This window comes from Lycorma delicatula, chromosome 1 (assembly GCF_047948215.1).
Source record: "Lycorma delicatula isolate Av1 chromosome 1, ASM4794821v1, whole genome shotgun sequence".
Classification (NCBI taxonomy): Eukaryota; Metazoa; Arthropoda; class Insecta; order Hemiptera; family Fulgoridae; genus Lycorma; species Lycorma delicatula.
The window spans coordinates 325,780,717-325,806,326 of NC_134455.1; the positions used below are offsets into that span (position 1 = coordinate 325,780,717).

The 25,610-nt window shown below is 28.8% G+C and overlaps 1 protein-coding gene across 1 annotated transcript in view; it reads left to right on the top strand.

The window, feature by feature from the left end:
• The window catches only part of LOC142334221 (short-chain specific acyl-CoA dehydrogenase, mitochondrial-like), a 67,724-nt gene that overhangs the window by 35,802 nt on the left and 6,312 nt on the right, over nucleotides 1-25,610 (top strand). The window contains exon 7 of the mRNA XM_075382071.1: nucleotides 16,632-16,759. Within this exon, the coding sequence (XP_075238186.1) occupies nucleotides 16,632-16,759 (128 nt within the window). The remainder of the gene's footprint in view (nucleotides 1-16,631; nucleotides 16,760-25,610) is intronic.

A 25,610-nucleotide genomic window follows, 5' to 3' on the forward strand; every position in this document is an offset into this window, starting at 1 on the left:
GGAGAATCCTCAACTTTGAACCTTTGATTCAATTTTAATTTTCAAGTGTTTTAATTATGTATTATGATTTAATTATTTAATCACTTTTCAAGTGATTTAAATATGATAAGCATATTTTTCAATTGCTCTAATAGATTGTAATCACATTCTGTTTAAGAAAATGAGTATGATAATTCCTAAAGTGAGTATAACTAGATTAGATGTTAACTGGCCAAATTGTGTTTTTATTTTTTTTTAAACTGATTATGTTTATAAAAATAAAGATATTTATTTTGAAAAAAAAATAGCTGCTTTCATTATTGTGGTTGAATGTATATCTAAAGAGGCTCTAAAATTGAATTTATTGACTATACAGTGAATACTCAGGATATACCTTTTAAAACTAAAAATATTTTTGCCTATAACTGAAAATTAAATAAAAATTATATAAAGTTATCCTAGAGGTATTTTGAAAAATAATGTTCAAAAATCTGAATTTCAGGATAAGGTACCGTCCATACCAGTTGGTTTTTAGTAGCATAGATGGCTTGCTATTATGATTAAATAAATTTAAACAGTTACAAGACTCTTAGTAAATAAATTTAATGAATGAAATAAAAAAGAAAGAAATCAGTGAATAATGTACAGATTAATGATTTATAGATTCAGATGAACTACATTATGTAAACATGTGAACATTTAGAATGATTGAATAGATAATATGATGTTTTACTAGAAAAATACGACTTAAATTCTCAATGCAGATTAAAATATTAAAAAAATTGTAAAAACAATGTTTCTATATGCATGACACTAAAGCTAAATCCCTGAAGGTCTGCAGTATTGAAAAATGCAGTCATTTTGTCTTGTACTGAAAAATCAAAGAGTTACATTACTATTATGTAAACAGATGTAAAAGATATTTCACAGCTTGTAAGTTTTCAAATGATGAGTTATCAACATGCGATAGATATACTTATATGAAGTTTCTCATTCTATTATTCAAAGATAAAATGAAAGCACATGTAAAACCTTGTACAAAATAAACTGGTGCATATCAAAGTGCCTGAAGACATGCTTACTAGAAATCTAAATATTATGAAAACGTACCCAGTACCACAATTAGTGAATGTCTATATTGAAACGTGTACTCAACCACCCTACATATAAATCATACTTACTTATGCAATATAAATGCTCAGGCTTATGAGTTATTGTTTCTATTTTATCTATTGTGATGAAGTAAGACAAGTCTTAACCTTTCTAACTTTCTTTTTCCTGTTTAACCTCCGGTTATTACCTTTCAGATAATACTTCAGAGGATGAATGTGGATGATATGTTTGAGTGTAAATGAAGTGTAGTCTTGTATGGTCTCAATTTGACCATTCCTGAGATGTGTAGTTAATTGAAACCCAACCACCAAAGAACACCAGTATATACGATCTAGTATTCAAATCCGTGTAAAAATAACTGACTTTACTAGGACTTGAACGCTGGAACTCTTGACTTCCAAATCAGCTGGTTTGGGAAGACGCATGCACCGCTAGACCAACCTGTTGGGTTGACAAGTCTTAACCTAACGGCATACATTGTACAGCGATCCGGATTAAGTTGAACATTTTACAAAACTATTATCTGAACTAGTCAAACAAGTCTTACCATATGTTCATAAGATGGACTGATATTACCTCTTACATTCAGACAGTGAAACGGCTTTATGAAGCAAAAGAGTATATGAAATGTGTGAACATTCTTTTAATTCTAAAATAAAGAAGTCACTGTCATTTTCCCCATTTGAAAGAGTTAACTTGTATAACAAGTTAATTTAATAACTACAAAACAATATATCAGTTGTTATTCACAATCAGTCTGGTTACAATTTGAGGTGTGTTTTTACAGTAAGATCTATTTTGAAATAAATAAAAAAATTGAAAAATATGAACAAACTTTATTATTTAGGTATAAAAAGTATTTAATTACTTCTTTTCTACATGGGTTCCTTCAACTTCATCATATTTTTCACAGTGCTTCATTAGCTTCCTCATTCGCTCTTCAAGAAATTCCACTGCCAGTAACTTAAACCATTATGCCATAACAGTTATGCCATTTTTCAATCCATTATCATTGTCAGATCTTTGTGATGTAAGTCACTATTTAAGGAGAAGAAAAAAATAATCGCTAGGAGCTAAGTCAGGGCTCCAGGATGGATGATTGAAGATTTTGTAATAGAATTTTTGCAATTGCTGACATCTAATTTGCCTTTTGAAGCCAAACATTTTCATGAAAAAACAAAATCGAGTGGGATACCATCCCAACTTGTTTTTTTTTTACTCTTCTAAGATTTTTTATGTTTTGTAATAAGTATGAGCATTCACAGTAGTTCTGCGATCGCTAAATTCAGCAAGCAAGATTATCCTTTTTATCCCCAAAAATGTTAGCCATAAGCTTCTTTACCAAACTTTCTTGTTTGAATTACTTTGGTCAAGAAGAAGATGATGATTGCTACCATTGCACTGACTGCTCCTTTGTCTTGATTGGATTTCTTCAACATTCATTGAAGAAATCCAAGTTTCATCTCCAGTAACGTGTGATCAACTAATTCATCATCTTCATTTTCATAACACTGCCAAAATTCACTTACTGCAACAAGACATTTTTCCTTGTACCTATCTGTTAACATCTTCAGCATCCATCTGGCACACAATTTTACATAGCCCAACTTTTCAGTTAAAACTTTATAAATTGTGTAACATCAGTAAACATCAAAGACAATTGTCACAAGATGAAGCATTGCTTTTGTCACATTTTTTCTGTAAAATTATCTATTTATCACCAATGGCTGCTGCTACATTCATTCATCTTTCTTGACGTGAACAGCAGCATTGTCTTACTTTAGTGTGTCTCATAATATATGGCCATGAACAACACAAGTTTGGCTGTGAATTTCAGTTGCAGAAATGTTTTTAGTCATAAAAAATTAGATTACTCTGGTAGTTCACAATTGGTAGGATCATGAATTCTAGCACTGATAAATGGATGAATAAGACACTAACTACAAAATGACTAAACTACTGTTGCTAACAGCTGACTATTGATTAAAATAACTGAGGTACACAAATGTCATCTTGTGCCTACATTGCATACGTAGGTGAGAGATATTTTTGGCTTAATGATATCACCATTTGAGCTTAAAGCTTGTGCATGGGATATAAAAATTGAATTTTATAGCGTATGAAAAGTGCCACACCTGACCGGGATTTGAACCCGGGACTTTCAGATGAAAGGTTGAGACGCTACCACTTCACCATGCAGATAGATCATAGTGGTATTTTATCATGCCTTGTATTTTATCCAACAGATGATTACAATATGATAAAACTGTTTGGAAAAACTTTCATTGTGAATGGAATTATGGTAAACATTATACCAACAGTTTCCACTTTTGTAACATGATGCTTTTGAATGATATTTTTGTAAATTTGTGATCTTTATGCTTAAGAGAGTAGTACCCTGGCATTATTTCTTGGCACCAGGATTGTCTTTCAATACTATGCAGTTTCAAACTGCATAGTAGTCCAATTGCAGCTGCTCAACTGCATATCCAGTTGTCTCTATCTACATGTTTTTAGAGCCTGGTATAAAGGGCAGTATATCAACCTGTGCTAAAAATCATATTGCAGCAAACAATAAGTGCATTGAAAGAAATTACAATTACAATAGGTCCAGTAAATGTATAACTTATACAATTCCACTAATGTATTTTGAAGAGCCTGGTTGACTGCTTTGAATTAGAAAACCAATTATATGTGCCTTTACAGTATTAAAACAAGTAATCAGAAATGGTTTCATTTTGAAAAAGACTTTTAAGTTGATGAACAATTCAGTTTTCAATAAGTGTATTAAAAACATAAAAAAATTTATAAACTATAAAATTGTAAGCAGTTCTATCAAGTGGCAAAAAGTTATCACAAAGCCTAATTTTTTTGATTGTTTAATATTCTAAGAAGATTTTTAGGCATGCAAACGGCTGAAGATAACATACATTCAAACAAATGTACTTGATGGGGGTTGAGTAGTTAATCTTAGCAAGACATTAATGTACAACTTTAGCTATGACATAAAGTGAAAATATTAATATAAAAAACAAAAAAAATAATATGCTTTGTATGGATACAGAATGTGTCATGAAATTGACACAGATGATTTTACAGGATCATGAGAAGTCAAGTTTGATCGTTTTAATATGTAAAATTACCCTAAAAGTCATTTGAATTATTTGATGATAAATAAAATCAACAATGAAGTCAATAACATCCTTATAATGGAATTTGTAGATCTAAATGTAAAACTCTATGCTTTTAAAACAATAAAAAAAAAACTAAAGGTAGTAAGAAGGGAATTGTACAAAAAAAAATTTGGGTTCACATAAGCATAATTTTGTTTAGATCACAAAATTAATACACTGTACATCACCAACTAACATTAGTATATTGTGATAAAAGAGTAGTGTTAGACAAAGTAATTATCATGGATTGGGGCCCCTGTAACTGCAATTAGAATTGAAAAGATATTTCGGCTTTATAACAAGCAGTTTAAAGATAAGTAAATTCTACCTCATTGCCTGTAATTTCATGAAGTCAGAAACAACAGACATCAGCTGAATGATTTTTTTTACATTATTTGATTAAGAGTATGTTTAGCATTTATTATGCGTACTACTGTCATATTCATGTATAGAATCTTTCTTCAGACACCACTTTTTAAAGTTACGACTTGATCTATTGATATAAATTTCAGATCTCTTAGAGGTTGAATTATACAAGCCAATAATAAAGAACTAGTTTTCTATAGGACATTTCTATCCTGTAGCTGACTAAATCATATGGCAAAATATCACTTTGGGTTATGCTGTAAAAAATTGTTCAACTGTAGAAATTAGGGTTATAATGGAGACTATAGAGGCTAAACCAGTAATTTGGGTTAATTGTTTAATCACAATATTGAGGATTCTCATTTTTATTTTATATATATATATTTTTTTTTTTTTGCTTGATGATATAGCCACATAAGCTTGAAGCTTGTGGATGAGATATGGAAATGAATTTTTTAGCGTATGAAAAATGCTATCTATTATTTAATGCTTAACATTTTTTTATTAAATTTATTATCTTGTATTCTTTTTTTTAAATTCATTATATATTATAGTAGTGAATAATAAAAATGAATCTGTTTACATTATTTTGCAAAAAAAAAATACTATTTGAGTTTATAGAAATTTTAGGTTTTTGAAAGATTTTGAGGAATTTTAGGTTTAAAAAAGATTTTTTAAATTAAATCAATTCTCATTTGTAGTTGTATCCAGAAATTCAATGGAAACAATTTTCATTTTTCATTTCCTTTGAACCATAATATATATTATACCAACAGTTTCAAGCATTTTATTTATTACTTCTAAATCTTCCTCAGTAAGTTTTTTATTCCACCTTTATAGCAAATAAATGGTTCCATAAAATCTTTGTTAATTTTTGTTAAGTACTTACCATTATTGAATTTGGATGGTGTTAATTAATTTTCTATTTGATAAATTATCTTACTGATTTCATTTCATTAATTTTTTAAAAATATAAAGACAATTAACATCCTTCAAGATTCAATCCCTGGTATATAAATGAAATTAAAATCAAATTTAACTTATTGAATTAAAAATTAATTTTTTAGTATGTTGTAAAAAATTATTTTTTCTCATATAATTTTGATTTTAATAGAATTGGTGTTCCTCTAACTATTAACAATCTGTATCCACATTACTGAAAAAAAGTTATGACATTTTGATCGATCTCATTTGAATTCATTTCCTTGAATCTGAGGTAATGAAATTTTGTTGGCTGAAACTCAAGCTAACAAAATATTTTAAATTTAATAACATTTTTACTCTCTGGAATTCTTGAGACCAAAATACGTATACCAAAATCGTATACGTGTAAATTAAACTAAGTCTGAGTCTTGGCCTGAGCCAAGTAGTATATCATAGTATATTCAAATTTAAAAAAAAAAAAAACGCACAAAGATAAAACAAAACTATTTTGAACAGACCACTGATACTCAAATCATTACCAAATATTATTTATGAGTTAAATACCTTACCAAAAGCATGTTTGAATTATGAATATGGATTTCAAAATCAAAAAGACAGAAAATTTGCATTGAGCAGTAAAAAGGCAACTTTATAAATGAATACATTTAATTAGATAATAGGTGATACAATGTCATTTCAGATCTTTGTTTTTTTGCTTTTGAATAATGCGAAATGTTTAAAATACATTTGAAGGATTTAAAAGATTAAAATATAATTAAAAAATATAGTGAATAAACAAACACATACTCTTCTTACACTGTTGGAACTCATAAAAATTTATGAATCTTTTAAATATGTAAATCAATATAATTTTAAACCTTTTTTTTGTGTTAATGACAAGACAGATCCTTGTCCCCATTTGAGATCACATTTTTTAACGCTATGGATTTTATTAATTAAATCTATTAATTTTATTAATGAATTGAATCTTTATATTTTCTTGCCCATTCAAATCCTTTTTTCATCCTTGCAGATGGAAAACATTGATTTTTCATTGGCCCTATGAACAGCCAACAACAATCTTTGATAAACCATTGAGTCATCTACTTTGACTCTGGCCTCTGCAAGATTTTTTGGAAGTCAAACCTGTTTTTGGGGGATCTATTGTACTTATCCTTATCAGAAATTAAAACCAGATGGTCTACCACAAAATACATGACTATTTTACTTATTTCAATTAATTTGAACCAGGGTGTAACATAAGAAGATTATAACTGTAATTAAATTTACATATTTTAGAAAGAGTTGTGTTTTCATAACAATGCATTGATGAAATTCATCTATTTGTAATTCAGATTCAGTGGGAATTCAACAGATATGAATACAATTGAAAACCTGTGGTCCATTTGTAAGGACGAGTTCAGAAAAATGGATTGCACAACTAAAGAGGATGATTCTATCACTTATATAAATCAAATATATATAAATAAATAAGTGGTTTCATAATTTATGTGTGTTTTACGACACTGAGATTCAAAACTGTAAATTACTGGTTAACTATCCTTATTAAGATAAAAATGTTAATTAAACCTAAAAGAAAGACATACATATTAACCATTAAAAATAATTTTTAAAGCTTTTTATTTGTTTAGTCATTACAAAAAAAAAAAATTATTCACAAAATGAGTATTGAGTATTGTAGACTGTCTTTGGGATAAGTTTAAAACAGATATTTTTAAACTGGAATTTCAAAACAAAAAAACAATTATTTATTTTTATAATAGACGTTCTGATATCTCATCCAGAAAACACCACACTCACACCACTACTACAATATAAAATTAATTACTTAAAGTTGAATTGAAAATATCATAATAAACAAAAAAAATTGAGTAAATTTCTCTTCTGTAAGCTGTTTTGTTTTTTCAATAAAAATTTACATTTTAAGAATGGATTGAGATATTTTCTTGAAGTATGATATTTGTGTATCCAATAACAGGTTCTGTGAAATAAATAAATTTAAAAATTTTACCTTAAAAAACTCCAAAATGATCGACTGTTTAATTTTGTTAATCATTAGTAGCTGTGTAAATAATCGTTATCTTTTAATAATGTTTAAAAATTATAAGCCTTTTATTATGTACAAAATGATAACTTATTTGTTCAAATTGGTTGATAAAAAGGGGTTGACTGAAATTGTTAAAGTGTATCGCAAAAAATATGCTTGAAAACAAGCACAAAATTATCAGATTGCGTAATTTCAGAGTGCACCTGTATAGACAAGTGGGGAAAGCAGTGCTCAAATTCATATTTTATTAGTTTTCTTCTAATATCTTTGAACAAATTTTATATTAAGCATAAAATTTTATTAAAACGTTTCCTTAAACAATAGAATATTAATTTTACAATGCCACATTAGGTGCCCAGTATCAATTAGTGAATACCATCTAGAACCTCCAGAACTTATAGGAACACTCTCTAAAAACCGATTTCTAAAATCATTTACTAAATTTGTTATCAAAAATCAATTTACAAAACTATTTTCTATTTGTATTTTCATAATTCATTTGATTAATTTAAAATAAAATAATGAAGTCACTGACTGTTTAAAAACTCTATAGCATATGTGAATAAATCTTGTCAAGGGCAAAGCTAGAAAAACTATGCAACTCTTTGTCAAATTTTTATGTTATTTGTTTTCAACTGAATACATATTTTTTTGTAGTCTAGACCAGTGCATATTGTTTGTTCATATTTTCAGTTTATGTCATTCTCTTTTAGCCTATCTCTCTCCCCTATTGTAATTTTTTTCTTTAATACTAAATTTCAACTTAAGCTTTATTGTGGATAGAATCAATGTCTGCTCTTTGATTTGTTTTACAGTACGTAATTTGGTTTTGGAATCTTTCCGTAATTATTATACAATCTGTCTTCCTTTATCTTCTTATCTCAGTCATATGTACCTTTTTTTATAATTTTTAAAAATCTTGTATGCATTCACTAATTTATATTTATTTAAAATTAAAATACTAAATGCCTAGTTGCTCTTACATTTCTTTGACTTGGGCCATATCCTGAAACTAATCTAAATAACTTCTTATCCTTTCCTTCTTATCCTTTCCTTCTTATCCTTTCCTTCTTATCCTTGTACTAATGAAGTCTCCCATTACTGTCAAATCATTATGTCTTTTTAAATATTTGATTTGAATCTCTGTTACTTATGCATTTTTTTAATATTTTCATCTTCTGAAGTGGTTGTTATATTAATCTGTACTATTGTTGTAGGCTTAGAGTTTGAATCTATGCTGACTTAATTATTGTTTCATTGAGTTGCTTATAATAATCTTCTTTGTGTTGTGTTCTTTTTGATTATTACTCCTGCTCCTGTATTTCATGTTTTTATTTTAGTATTATTCTATTCATAAAAGAGGGGGACTTACTGCCATATTTAGGGCAGCCTGATCAAGTGCACATGGGAGTGTGGCATAGTAGCCTTATCAGCCTTGCCTTTTTTGGTTGTAATAACCCCCTCCTTTGATAGTACTCCACCAAACCTCAGATGCTGCTGTCTGTCTGTGAGTACTTATTTTCATTGCCATACAAATGTTCATTTCCCCTTCTGCAACTTAAGGAGAAGTGGCTGTTTTCAATTCACAGAACAGGGATGCAGAGTTAATATATTATTAAGTAAAAAAAAAATTTTTTTTTATCAATGGCTAAGAATGTGCAGTTAACAAGTGAGTTGTTTGAAAAACTTGTATTTTGTTTCATACATAACTTGCATTTATTAACTGAATCTACTCTTAACCAATATTTCTCAGAGTACCAGAAAACTATTTTGCCTTCATAACTGTCAACCTATTTAGTATTTAATATTTAACTATTGGTCTGTAGATATTTGTATGTAATCAATCATAATACCAGTCATGAGTTCGTAAAATTCTATTGCATTGCCGTTTTTTTAACTGCAACATCAAACCATGATGATTAATCTTATTAAAATTAATAAATATTGAAAGAAGAAGTTTTGCTAATCTAATATAACAGATTTTTAAACTATCATGATTATCTTCAAAAGTATGTTTATTTTGGGTAGTAGTCTCTATTTTTTTTTTATAAATATAGAATTATTTATGGATACTTAAATTTTAATTGCCTTTATTGCCCAAATAATAAGCTGAAGCAAGGCTTGCTAGCCCTACAGCCTTAACCTATGTTCATAAAATGAAGGTTCAACAAAAACTCAAAATACATCTGAAGATAATACGAATATAAAAATGCAATAATAACAGTAATCACATCATGAAAACTGAAAGTAATGTAAATAAAAGAAAAACTAAATTAAACAAAAGCATAATAAATCATGCTTACAATTATTCAAGGTGTACAAAAAAATTACTGAGGTTTTAAAGCTATCCCTTAACTCTGACTTACAGTAATGAATCACAAATAAAATGGAAGAGTAACTTTTAAGTCCTTCCATACATGTGTTCAATATGAGTATCTTTCATCATGCAGCACACTTATCCAAATGATAGGGAGAATTCATCCCATTCTTTACCCAGCATGTCTAGAGTAATGGAAGTGTCAGCTGCTTCAATATTGTACTTTAAATCAAGTAGATCAATGGGTAGTGGAGACATACACAAGATTCTTTACAGAAGTCTGGTGACTTTGGAGGCCATTGCAAACAAGCTTTGTTATCAGATCCATGCCAACCAATCCAACAATCGGAGAAAAAATCATTCAGTCAATTCTGTACAGATGTATGCCACTGAAATACTATCTAACATATTGTGTATCTTGTATGTACTATGTACCAATTTTATTGCAAAATAAAATTCTCTGCTCCAGCTGAGAAAAGATCCATGTATGCAGCATATCCAGATAAGCATCTCCTGTTTGGCTTGCTTCAACAAAATAAGATAACCATGTAAACTTGGTTTCAAGATAATACACGAAAACATTTAATTTTGGGAAGTCTCTTTCACATTGTAAAGAGTTAATGGGGATTTTCTGGCTCCCAGATAACGGACATTATGTGTGTTAACTTTTTCACTAAGAAGAAATGTTGACTCTTCACTAAACATAATACAATTGAGAAAGTCGTCTTTCTTTGATTGAGAAAATCATCTTCATGCTGCAAGATTTTAATTGTGAGGTTGGACTGCACAGAGTAGTCAGAAGGCTTTAAACCCTGTTACAGCTGTATATTACATGGATATATATTTAAGCGTTTCCTTAAAAACATTTCATACTAACATTGCCATTACATGTTTGGCCTTTTTAACAGAATTTTTAAGACTACACATGAAAGATTCCCTGATGCATTCAACATTTCATCAGAAGTTTGAATATGTACTCTTCCCTTTACATAGATATCCAGTCATTTCAACCTGATTATGCCATTAACAAATATTATTGTCACTTGGAAGATCACAATTAAAGTTTCTACAGAATACAAGTTCAATTGTAACTACAGATTCAAATTAAGCAAACTGCAAAATTCAGAAGGCTTTCTATACAGAAGTTGCAATGTTTGCTAGTGGTGCTGTCGAGTGGAAAGACAGGTAACCAATCTATGGTCATGCGCTCAACTAAAATTGTCGTTTTTGCTCCTTGATTATAGCTGTAAATCAACTTTTTACCCCTCATCTGAGAGATATTTTAACATATTAAAATCTCATTATTCTTTTTTTGTGCACCTGGTAGTGTAACCAGATATATTAATCTTTGGTACATAAATCTTTTTATTTAAAAAAGATTTTTAAAAATCAATAAAAAGAAATAATCTGCTGAATTAAAACCAAATCAAATAAATGACAAATAAGAATTCTTTTTAAAGAATACAGAAGGCAGAAAAAAGTAGAAATGATTAATAGGAACATTAATGGAAGATGGAAGTTAAAAAAAAAAAAAATAGTGATAATCATTTTCTCCTTTAAAAAAGTAAATTTTTATCTTTTTGTGTTATCGGCTGAGGAAAAAATGATTTCTTGGACTAAGTCAGTACATCTTTGTTGCACATTGTCAAAGGGACCTACTTATCTGTACTATATTTCACTAGTAATAAGCTAATTAAGTATCAATTTTAATTGTTTAATTTAAATTTATATTACCAGACTTTATTAAAGGTTGACATCAAGATTCTAAGGTAAGTGAATTTTGTAACCTCTGAATGGAAGTGAATGTTAGTAAATTAACAAATTAATGTTATAATAGTTCATAGAATATATTTAAATTAATATGTCTTATTGTATTTTTTAAGTTCTGCATTTGTATTAATTTGGATTTGCTTGATGAAAACTGGATGTTGTTATGGTGGAAGTACTTTCAGTTGGTGATGGCTGCATCCTTTGACAAAAATTAAACATCTGTGGAATCAGTAACATGGTGGGTGGTATATAAATATTATTTCACTGGGTTTTTTGTTGAAAATTTGCCTTAGAGTTGATTCAGTTAAATTCTGTGACCTATTTTATATAACTAATATAATATTGATACATTTTATTTACACTTTTATTTCTTTATTACATTGTTATATTACTTTGTTAATTAAATTGTTTTACTGTAGAATCACTCTCCATTGTTACTTTCTACTATTAGCATGTCTTATTTTGTATATGTATAACTTAATTTTGTCATAAAATTCTAAGTAATCATTAAGTTGCATATCAGGGTCTCTTTATAATTTGTTGTATAACATTTCCTAACTTCCTGTAAGAAGATCTCAAAGTTCTTCAATTTCATATTAGTGAAAGAAATTTTAAAATCAGCTTTTAAAAGTATTATGAAATTATATCTGAACTCACATCATTCATCTACATCTTTGCCAACTCTATATTACAATCTTTAAATATTAGTGTAAAGACTTGCCTTGTCATGATTGATTTCACATATTTGACCAAGATTCTTTTTTGATAATAAAAAGTTTTAAGTTGTTTAATATTCATTTTATGATCCATGGGCTACAATTGTGACAGTGGAATTCAAATTTTCCAACAAATAAGAAGGATGCACAGGAACAGTTAATTCTACTAACAATTTAGTTAATTCTGCTAACAAGAGAATTTTATGATTTTGGTTTATTTCCAAAATATAATACAGAATTTTTTTTTTCAGTTTTTTCTATAATTGTTATATCTATTAGTTTGTTAAATTTAATTTATTATTTTAATCATACTCTAAATTTAATCTATAGTTGTCTAATTTAATCTAACCTCTTCAATTTAACAGTTTAATTTATCTTTTCAGTTCATTCAATACAATTTAACTGTTCAGTTTAATCTAATTTCAAATAAATGTATTTAGTTAGTTAAATTGAAACAAAGATCTTGTTCAAATAGTTTCCAAGTCGAAGGAATTTCCAGAAATTTCTTACTATAGAAAAATCTGTGAAATAGATCTTTGTTAAACTAAAATTGGACTGTAATTGAGTAATGTAAAGCTTAATTATACCAATTTTTGTATTGCAGTACTGTAAATTTAATCATTTCTCCAGCGAATTATTTTCCATAAGCAATTTTTCAAACATTTATTTTACTATTTTTTTTAAGATCTAAAAACTTATTTTTCATTAAGACCCTGTGATTCCTAACTGGGGGTTTATTTAAAAATGTTTTATATTAAAAATTGGAAACCATACCTTTAACATCAATCCTGCATTTTTACATATTCTATATATAAAAGATATAATTTTTTTTATAGCAGCTGAAGTGCAGACTCAGTACCTAATTCACAGCAATAAACTGAATGAGTGATAATATTTCTGACTTGTTTCCTGATTAAAGACAAAAGTTTTCTATATTATGACAAATGTTGGGATATGCTTTACTTTGTAGTGATTAATTGCCTTTGCCAGTAATTAAATAAAGTGGTTGGAAACTTCCTTCAGTTATTGTATTTAAACTATATTTCTTCAGCTTTAAATATAATCTTGTGTAAAATTTGTTGATTACTATTTTTTTTTTTTTTTTTTTTTTATGGTTCTTTTCTGTTAACTTTGTGTCTCATAATTTTATTAATATGCTGAGTTTGTACGGTACTTAAAATAAGAAATTTTCAAGGGTATAATAATCTTTGAGTTTCTATTGGATATATGTTTTACTTTGTCAAATAAAATATTTAATTTTCTCTTTGATTCAGTAACATAATGTATATTGTGATTCGATTTCTGTCAATATGTTCTGAATTCTTTTCATTAATCTTAATTGTTTTCACTGAATTTTTTCTTCATATATGGTTTTTTTAGCTTCATGAATTTCATTTATTCCAGTTAATATTCTACTAATGACTTTTTAGGAAATAATTGTTTAGATCATTGTATTTACTTTTTTGTGCAAAGGAATAATACAAAATATTATTTTAATATATTCTAACTTAAAAAGATTTAACTGTAACATTTGCTTTTCATTATCAATAATAATATATTACCAATAATATCACAAAAATTATTCAGATATATTGCAAAAAATGGTTGAACATACAACATAAACATAATATTGTACTAAATCTACTGTAGTCATTTAACAAGGTGTTTATACTTTTATGTTTTTTAATTGGTGATGTATATTAATTGCTGCGGTGTAACGTGCATTTTCCATTAGTTATGGTGTGCTTTGTTTAGTTAAGATCTATCAAATTTACTGGCTGGTAGTATGTGTTGTGGTTGCAAAAAAGTAAATATGTCTATTTATTTTAATAATTTATGAGGAGTATAATCCTATTATCCAAATCCTATTTACCCTGACACCTACGTTATATAAACTGATTTGACACAGGATTATTTAAATACTTAACTTATTTTATTTATTTTTTAATAAAACTAGATCCCCATCCCTCGTAATTTTGATGCAGTTTTTTAATTTCAAATTTGTTTGCAGTATTATGAAATATAAATAATAGAATGGATTAGTTAATTAATTTTTTTTCTTCAAAAATGTCAATTTATCTCATGCATCTAAAGAAATATGAGTGATAACAGCTACTAAATTACTGCCTATTCTCTATTTTGTATGCCAATTTTCTTCAAAACTGATCTTATTATTACAAGTAAAATTTGAATTTATTAATAATATACATGTTAAAATGATTACAAATAGGTTTCTGTGTATTACATGTAGTCTGGTTTTATAAAATAGTTTTTATATAATAAAACTATTTTATGTATTCGTTATTTTCAAGTCAATCGTTTATGTATATATATATATATAAAAAAAAATATATATATATATATAAACGATTATATAAACTATATATATATATATATATGTGTGTGTGTGTGAAAACCATATTTAAAAAAAAAAATTATATATATGTATTATGTATTTTGTGGCATGTTCTTATGACATTTTTATCTACTAACTAACAATGGTATTGTGTTCTGTGAACAATTCTTTTCTGAGCCAGGACAAGCAATCCACATGGCCAAACTCATGAAACCTTAGTCAAACCAACAAAGTGGGAGAAAAGATGCTGAGCTTGAAGGAAAATGTATATACACTTTTCATTTGCTCTCTTCCCCAATCAAGTTTATTCTGTTGTAAAGTCCCAAATTACTGTGATTTTTATCTCTGTAAATGCTGGAGCAGTCATTCTTTTTTTATTCATTTATATAATGTACTATTATATTGGTCAGAAAACATTTATTTGCATCCTAATTACTAATTTCTTAGAAATTAAACATATACTGCCCCTCAAGATCTTCAGACTTTTAAGATTGTATTATATCTTCTTGTGAGGCTATTTTAAAGCAAGGGTTATGAAAATACTTACTTCTTAAGTCGAAAGAAGTCTATCAAAATTTGACCTCAAAAGAGTCATCTTAATACCATATTTTTATTAATCTGCTGATGTTTGTTAAATATTGCTCGTAGATAAATATTAAAATTCTGGTAGATTAAACGATGTTTCCAGATTCCAAATTCCAAAGACTCAGATATGATGCTAATAAGTAATAACACAGGTAAAAGAACAATAAATTTCATCATGGCTCCTTTAGTTAATTTAATAAATTATTCTTTAATTTCTGTAACTTCCGTAATTCTAAAAATAGTTGTATCATAGCTCTGTTAGTAGACTAAAAATGAATTAGTTTATTTCTCAGTATTTGCAAAAACAAAAAAGAAGAGTACTCTTTGTATCCCAGAATAGGTCAGGTGTTTTATGCAAAATCAAACAGTTAAGTGATGGTCCATGGTAAAAAGTGGATAATTTTAGATTCACTGATGCTGCTCTTTTGACTGAAATTAGAAACGATTAAGAACTTGTAATGGTATGGATTTGTCCTGAAATAGCAAGGTGGTAGAAATTTCTTTACCTTAAGTCATTAACTATTTTCAAATAGCCTCATTACGTAGGTTCTAATATCAGAAATGTTTTGTATTATACTATCACAGTATAACAGATTGATAAACAAAAAAGAAAAGGATATAAATTTTTGTATAAAAATAGTAAATGCATGAAATAACAGAATATAAATAATAAATAAATAAAGTTGGTACAGAATAAATTATAAAAATTATCAAGGTGAATAATAACTTGAGACATAGTTATACTTATTAATACCATAAAGATATGGTATTAAAAATATCACACTGTCTGTTTTAACTTAAACTAATGTAACATTTGTCTTTAAGTGAATAATTCATTAATAAAAACCTTATTTATTTTATAACTTCTTCAAGGTCTTAATTTTCAAATTTTGTTTCAGAATTTAAAAAAATTTGATATAATGTAAGAAAGACTGATTTTGTTTTAGCGAGTAGAAACTTAGGGAGGCTTTACTTAATAATGAAATGTTTATTTTAATAATTTACTAATATGCGTAGAATTAATATTTAACTAATTAAAATATAATATGTAAATTATTAATCCTAGAATAATTATTAAATAATTCTGCATCCATTTAGATTTATTTAATCTTTCAGAAATAGTTCCACTTGTATATGAAATACAATTTTTATCAGGAATATATTAACATAATTGTAGTACTTTATTAATATGAATTATTATTTTAATTTTGTCTACTTTATTTTTTTATATAGTAAATTATTTATCTATTTTATGTGCCTTAAGATGGAGCTCGAATTGGCATTTCATCACAGGCTTTAGGTATAGCACAAGCAGCTTTAGATTGTGCTGTTGACTATGCAAGTAAAAGAATATCATTTGGTGTTCCTATTTTGAAATTTCAAACAGTGCAAGTAAGTCATTATCTATTTGATTCTAAATTTATATGTATATTTATATTTATTATTATGTCAAAAAAGTTTTGCAGTTTCCAATACTATCTTGAGATATTTAATTTTGATATACAAGTGTCATTATACAAAAAAGTAAATGTTTCTTAAATAGACACTAAAAATGAGCTTTAGTTTTACATTATCTATTGTCACATAAATTAATAAATTTATTGATTTATAGGACAAATCAATGAATGTGTTATGATTGACAGTATTATTCTTTTGATGGAATGAGATTTACAATTTGTATCCTTAATTTTTATTATAATTGCTTACTACAGTTAAAACTAATAAGGAAATTAGAATTTAAACTCAAGCCACTTTTATAATATTATGCATAGATAATTTAAATACAATGTAACTCACTCTAATTTTTTTTTTTTGGAAGAGGTTTTGTAGCAAAGCAGTCCTTTAATGAGAGAGAATAACTAATGTCATTGAGTATTCATATCATTGTCATGCAATTAAAAAGTATAATTATATTTTTTTAAGAAATGAAAAATGTGACTTTCTTTGGCTGTAATATGAAAAAAATTAAAAATTGACAGAGATAGTTTTTAATTTGAGACAATTACATTTTTGAAACTCTTGTAGGCTTACATTGTTCAAAAGTAGAATCTAACACAAGCCTGTGATAGTTGTGTTTTTTTAGTTTTTGATAATTGATTCATATGTATTTTTTAGCGCTGAATCTGAACATAGCCTTCATTTTTTCCATCTAGTCAGGATTTTTCGCAAATCACAAATGTCTAAAAAGTTGAAAAATTGTGAAAATATGATACAATAAATTAGATATAAAATGTTTTTTTTTTAATAATAAATTAATTTAATGTATTCAATTTGTTGGCTTATACTATGTATTTTTATAGTTTAACAATTGAATGGTCTGAAGAAAATGTTGGATAATTGCCCCTTAATTTCTAATGAAAATTGCTACAAAATAAGCCTATTTTCTATTATAGTGCATTTTTTAATTAATTAATTTTTATTTAATTAATTTATATGAGGTACATCATGCCTTTGGAAACCATTCTTTCTTTTCACCCACCCTTAGTGACGAAGTATGTAAAGTATTTTTACAATTTTATTTCATTTGTCGAAGTTTCTTTGGATGACTTACACTCTGCTTCACGCCTTTCCTTCTATGTTCTCTATAGTTCATCTCTATAGCATGTTCATCTCTGTGTAATATCGAGCAAAATAGTCTCCCATCATCGTAGTCGTCCATTTTCCTTGATACCTCGTTTCCATTTCTTTCATGTCCTGATGAAATCTCTTACCCATCTCTTCGCTAATGGTACCAGATTTTCAAGCAAGTGATCCACATGTGAATTTAGGAAGTGAACCTTCAAGCTCATGGAACAGCCTAGATTTGTACTTCTGCAGCATGTTCTCAATGATTGATTTGAAGTTCGGATTCTTCTTATTGCCCAGAAATTTTATTACTACATCTTTAAAGGTTCCCCAGGCTTCTTTTTCTGCAACTTCCAATTTCTCAAAATTACCATCTTTGAGAAGATTTTTAATGTCAGGACCAGTAAAGACACTCTCTTTTAGTTTGGTAGGCGGTAAGACTGGAAATTTGTTGCAGGTGTATTTAAAACATTTACTTTCTTTTGGTAAGGCTTTGACAAATTGCTTCATCAAGCCTAACTTGATATGGAGAGGTGAAGGAGAACTATATTCAGATCTATGAGAACTTTTCAGAGGTTCAGAGAACTTTTGGTTCCAGGTTCTAATGAAGCTCTTTTTGGCCTATCTTTCCTTATCCAGTGATCTTCTCTGTCTCCGCTATCCTATTCACACAAAAAACAAGGAAACTTTGTGTTTTCTTCTTTCTCTCCTAGGAGCTTCGATATTATTTTGAGATCGCCACACGTAATACACTTTGTTGAGAATTAAAATTTCATTGAGAATGAATTCCAAATTATTGTAACCCTCTTTAAAATGGACAGAATGTCCGACAGGTATTGACAGGTACATATTCCCATTGTGAAGAAAAACAACTTTGAGGCTTCTTTTGGAGGAATCTATGAACAGTCTCCAACCGGTACTTTCATACAGAATGTTAAATCAAGTCAAAAGTCCATGTACATCAATGCAGAAGACTAATTCTCCTAAGTCCGTCAACACATGCGTAGCAAATGTAGTGGAGTGCCCAAGTTTTGCTTTAATCTTCTATTTACACTCTGAAATATGTGAGATACACTTGTCGAACAAAACTTGTTATATTTCTTTTTTGTCTTTGCACCATTAATTCATCACCAATGTAACAAAAAGAATCTACAGAAGTTTTGCAGCTTCTTGAAGCCATTTTTAAAATGGGAAGTTTGCTTTATGGCCTGAAAATATATTCTCCACTGACAAAAAACGCATTTGATCACAAAGGACAGAAAAAACTCGATTTACGCATACTGATGGTTAAAACAGCACTGATAGTAGTTGCACAGTGCATGAGTGATACGGATAGCTGCCAATAATCATGTTAAGTCTTGTCACAAACTCTCGGCCAAGCTCTCTCACCGTCTCATCATCTTCAACCCAATCCCCCCTTGCCCTCTTCTTCAGACTACTAAACTGTTTAGCTATAAGAATGCATAACGTAAGCCAAAAAGATGAATGTATTATATTAATTTAAAAAAAAGAAGAAAATGTTTTATGTCTATTTTATAGTATCTCATTTTCACAATTTTTCAACTTCACAAATTTTTTTTAATTTGTGATTTGCAAAAAATCCTGACGTGATGGAAAAAAGTAAGGTTATTTTCAGATTTACTGCTAAAAAATATGTAGGAATCAATTATCCAAAGTTAAAAAACATTCCACAAATCACATTTTGCAGGCTTGTATACTAATTCAACTTGAATCCTTGAAATTTGGTTATTAGATTCAACTGTTGTATATAGAACAAATATTGAAAATTGAAATTTGGATGTTCAGAAATTATTATAGTTATATGAGAGGGCCAAAAATTAATAAAAAATTACATATCCTGTCAGTTTTTATATACAAAATTAAAATATTTTTATTATTTTTTTTTTTAATGTAAAAAAGTTATCTAATTTATTCCTTATCTATCTTTTTGCTTTAGTTCAATCTAATCTACATTGTGGTTTCTTCCCTCTTAACTATTGTCATATTTATTTGATGTATTTTTTTATTTTTGTATTCAAGAATATTCCATGTGTAAATATTAGTTTAGTTATTTGTCAGTAGTTAGTTATCAGATGTCAATAATTTCAATTTTATTTACTTCTAAAGAAAAATTGCTATCAATTTTTTATTATTTTGGTGGAACGTATGGTCAAATCTAAAAATTGTAACTACTGTACAAATAGTAAAAAAAAGTAATTACTTAAAATTATAATTTCATAAATTTTTCTTTGAATAGATTTTTTTTTAATTAAATTAATTCCTGAACTCAATAACATGCTGCTAAAATAGCTTGACAATATAGTGCTTTTATTGATTATTGTACTTAAAGTTTCTGGTAATTTTTAAATCTGATTTGAAATTAGTAAATTAATACTGGTGGGTGAAAAAGTGATCAAAATGTTGATTTCAATTGAACCAGTAAAAATGTATTTTCAAAAAACCTTGACCTCAATTTTAATGTCCTTATATGCAAGATGAATATTCAATAAATATTGGAATTTTTATTCTTTTTACTTAATACTGTCATAAACTCATTCTGAAAGAAAATTATAACTAACTTAAATCTGACTAATAATTTATTATTTTTTAAACTGAAGAAAATCTCTCTCTTGCTTATTGAAGTATAGGCAGTGAAGTACTTGCTTATACTTTGGTTTCATTATGTTAAACTGCTTCTTGCAACCTTTGTACTAATGTATATTCTAACATCTGTTGTCTGTTTATAATTTACCCAGTTAATGATTACATTTGATTCAAAAAATAAACTAGAATTTAATTAGTTATAAAATAGCAATAACAATGTATTAAAATTTTTAACATCATTATGTTAGGATTTTAAAGCTATTTTAATGTCTTGACAGTGAAAGACACCTTCATAATAGGTAATTAGGTGATGATATTCCAATTATGCAACCATCTTGTACATGAGCGATTGTTTGTTTAATACTTGATTGCTGGCTGAAGTAAAAAAATTGTTTATTTTATGTTAAACTACTGGGTAGTTCTTACATTTTTAGATTGAAAATTTTCACATGTAAATTTCCACCTTCTCAGTACATTTGGAAAAAGTTATTTTTTGATAAAAGTGCAATATTTTTGTACTTTTATTTTGATAACTCTTTTCTTACTGTCACAATATTTCATTTTTAAAATTATAATTGAGCATACTGGAATTTTGTTTGGGAGTTGAAGGATAAGCGATTTTAAAGAATTAAACATTTAATATGAAATGAAAGTACTTACTCTTTAGTTTTATAACAAAGCTTAAAATTACTTGTTTGTTACATATTATTTAACATTTGCTTGTACTACTTAAAATTTTTCTGTAATTAAATTGTAACAAATAAAAAGAAGATAATGTGAATTAAATAAGTTGTATGTCTGCCTGAGATAAGTAAGTTGAATTATAAAGTATTTTACTTAAACCTGACTTTTTAGAAACAAATATCAGATATTTAATCATCACTCAACCAACTTTTGTTTTTTAACAGAGTTGCAAAAATAATTTTACTATTGTCAGCTAATTTTGAAGCTCTTAATCACATTTTAAGTGTTGTAATGAATAATTAATTTAATAAAAATTTGTATCACCAAAAAATGTATTGTGCAACTGCATCTTCCTTTCATTTGGTTTATATGTACATAGTATGACTACATGAATTATTTTTTTAAAATACTGACCACAATCAACAGAAATACTGATTAGGATATTAGCAATTGGCCCCTTCCATTGAGAAATTCTAATTGGAGAAAAAACAGTAAAGTGTAAATTGAGGAATTTAACTGTACTGTTCTTGTTCATGAGATTTATAGAGAATAAATATATATTAAAATCACCAGCCAGCAACAGTGTGTTTTAAATTTTTTTAATTAATGTATTTTTCGGATGCAGAGGTCACTCTGGCTCCTTCATATGCAAGAATGAGGGTTAGTAGGGGTGCTCCGATGATGCATTCGGGACCCTCAGGTGTGAGAGGGGGGACGCGGCGGTTTGCTGGACCCGCGCAATGCGGGTACAGCAACCTAGAGTGTGACAGGGAAGGGCAGCCCACTAGTTGAAGGATGCAGTGGTGTTCGTCTAGAGGGGATGGCTACTGCTTCCTGATGAAGCTTGTGGGACCCCGATGGGAAGCCCTAGGAGAGGGCAAGACAGGGGGGTAGAAGACTGCCACGACACCCTGGAGTGATTGTGTTAAAGCTTAATGGCGAGGACCGGTCACTTCGGGGGTGTTAAAAAAGGATAAAAAAAAAACCTTCAATCACTCATATCTAAGTGAAATGGACAGCAGCTACAAATGACTACAATCTTATATATGCAGGGTGAGCAACATAAAACCGAACCCATAATGAAACCGCTACCCAACACTATTTATGAAAAACTCTCACACAACTAGTGACTAGTAGATAGATGTATATATTACTACTTATTGTTACTGCCATTTGTCAGGTGGTTACATGTCAGTGCAGTATACGTTTTGTTGCAGTGCAGTATTGTGAGTGCAGTTGTGTTTGTGTAACATGTCTTCTTCAGTCCAGGAGAGGATAGCAACATTTGAGGCCTACTATATTCATTCTGGATCATTTGAAGAATCATGTCAAGTATTCTTAGAAAATTTCTGAATGCCTGAATCCCAGCAAAGAGTAGCACACATGATTTAGTTAAAGAATGGCATACAACAAGCTCAATTTCAGATGAAAAACGAAATAGGCAACCTTCCATTAGGTCTCCACAGGCCATTGCCAATATTGAAAGAATTACTGTAGTCCAAAAAAAAATAACTACACAAGTTATCCCAACAATCTGATGTCTAATATACGTGTCATAAAATTCCTCATGAATTAAAATTGAATCCATATTGTGTTATAACTGTGCAACAACTGAAGGAGACAGACAAACCAAAACAACTTGATTACTGCAACAGGCTTCTCGAAAACATTGTTGGTGAACAGATAGACCTCAGGTTATATTTGATTTTAGACAAGGCATGGTTTCATTTATCTGGTCATGTTAATTCTCAGAACACCAGGTATTGGATGGTGAGAAATCCTCACGAGTTATTCAAGTGTCCAATTCACAATGAGAAAATTGGTGTTTGGTGTTCCGTTTCCAGTAATTGCATAGTGGGACCAATATTTTTTGACCAGACTGTCAATACACAAGTTTACCTCACAATTTTTGAAGAATTCTATGCACAATTAATTGATAATGATAAAGAATATGGCTTCTTCCAACAAGACAGAGCAACATGTTGCACATCAAACGTTTCACTAAATTGCATTCATGCAGCTTTCACAAATGAATGAGCTGTCAGCAGAGGATGCTAGACTCCATGTTTCCCAGAGTTGTCTACTTGCGATTTTATCTTTTGGGACTAACTTAAAGGAGAGAGTTTAAGCATTTAATCTGTACAATATTAATGAACTGAAGATGCATTCAACAAGAAATCAATGCAATTGACAACAGCGTTTTGCATCAGATGACTCTCAGTATGATCAGTCAAGCACAAAATGCATCAATGACCAGTATGGTCATTTTTAACACCCTTTGTTACAATAAGGTAATAAATGCAACATTTAAATTACATTCTACAGAGTGTTTCATAATGTTTTTAGGAGTTACAAAAATTCAGTACAAAAAAAGTATTTCACTTACCTAAATGAAAGTTGTACGAGGTAATGCAGGGACTCAAACAGAATTTGTTAAAATCTATAAATGTTCAATATGTGCTCACCAGAGGGTGACACGGTACACATCAACATGAAAGTCTAGCTCTTGCCAAACTCGTTCTAACATGTCATTTTTTCGATAGAGTTGATTGCATTGATTATGCGATCCTTTAACTCAGCGATATTGTGCGGCATTGGTGGGATAAACACAGTTTCTTTCACGTAACCTCAGAGAAAGAAATCACATGGCGTAAGGTCTGGTGATCTTGGTGGCCACAGCATAATGTGTTGATCTTCTTCAAATGCACGTCCTATCCAGCGCCGAGGTAATGTTATGTTAAGGTACTGTCGAACCTCGTTATGAAAATGGGCAGGACAACAATCTTGCTGCAAAATGAAGTCATTTATCTGAGGCATAAGCCATAATTGTAACATATCCAGGTATATCATGCCGGTTACTAACATTTCCATAAAAAAGAACGGCCCATACACTGCCTCACGAGAGATCGCACAAAAAACGTTTACTTTCAGAGAATCCCGAATGTGTTCCATATAAACGTGTGGGTTTTCAGTTCCCCAAACTCGCACGTTATGACGGTTTACTTTGCTGCTAATATGGAAAGTAACTTCATCGCTGAAAATTATCTTGTTTAGAAAACCTTCATCTAACATCTTTTCCTGTAACTGTAAACAAAAATCGAGCCTACGTGTTTTATTTCAATCAGAAAGACGCTGGATTAATTGAAGATGGTACGGTTTGCATAATAAACGGTTACGGAGAATTCTCCACACTGTTTTCAGAATTCCTAATTCTCTGCCTGCAGCTGCAGTTGATTTTGACGGGCTGTGAATGAAACTTGCATGCACATATTCGACATTGACTTGTGAGGTTGATAGACGACCAGTCTATTTTCGCTTGCACAAGCAACCAGTTTCATTGAATTGTTTATACCATGCACGAATTGAATTGTCACTTGGTGGCTCCTTAAGAAATTTCAACCGAAATGCACGTTGCACAGTAATTACTGACTTTGACAAGTGAAATTCTAACACACAAAACAACTTATCGCTTCCCGTGGCAGCCATTTTCTCTATTGTCGACGTGAGCAAATGGTTTACTAACTGCCTAGTATATGTGGAAAAAACTATTTGAAGTACTCTTTCATACAGTACTTGTTTTATTCTTATGGGTGAAATAGTTTTTTGTTAATGAATTTTTGAAACTCCGAAGAACATTATGAAACGCTCTGTATGTTTTTCTTATTTAATTAATCCATCATTCATAAAATTTCATTCCAATATAACCTATCGATTCTGCAGCGGTTATTTTATGGGTTCAGTTTTATCTTGCTTATTCTGTATGTGTGTATATATATATATATATATATATATATATATACACACATATGTATATATATATATATATATATATATACACACATATGTATATATATATATATATATATATATATACACACATATGTATATATATATATATATATATATATATATATATACACACACACACACTATTTCCTTCACTTTGTCTATTTAGAGTGCATGATTTCAAATTTAGTTTTCTTTAGATTGGTTCATTTGCTCTGTTACAAATGTCTTGCTGAAAAATGACTTTTATTTACTAATTTTGAGGAAGATATTATTGGTGAGGGTTTACCAACCACAGTAATTACTCAGATGATACAACACATAAATTACACAATATTTTATTTATTTTTTTTGTATTTTTTGTGAGTATAGTATAATAGTTGGTTTTGTGTGATATTTCTAGAAACTTAGAAAAGGAGCAATGATGGTAGTCTCAAGTTTCATCCAAAATAATTGACTCATTTAAGATATCAGAAGTTTTATAGAGTAAAAATGTGTACGTTTCATTGAGTGCCATTTGAATGTATGTTACTAAATATCTTATTTCTGGAGTTAGTGTTTTTATTTCTGTAAAATACAAGTTATGTTTCTTTTTAACTTAAGA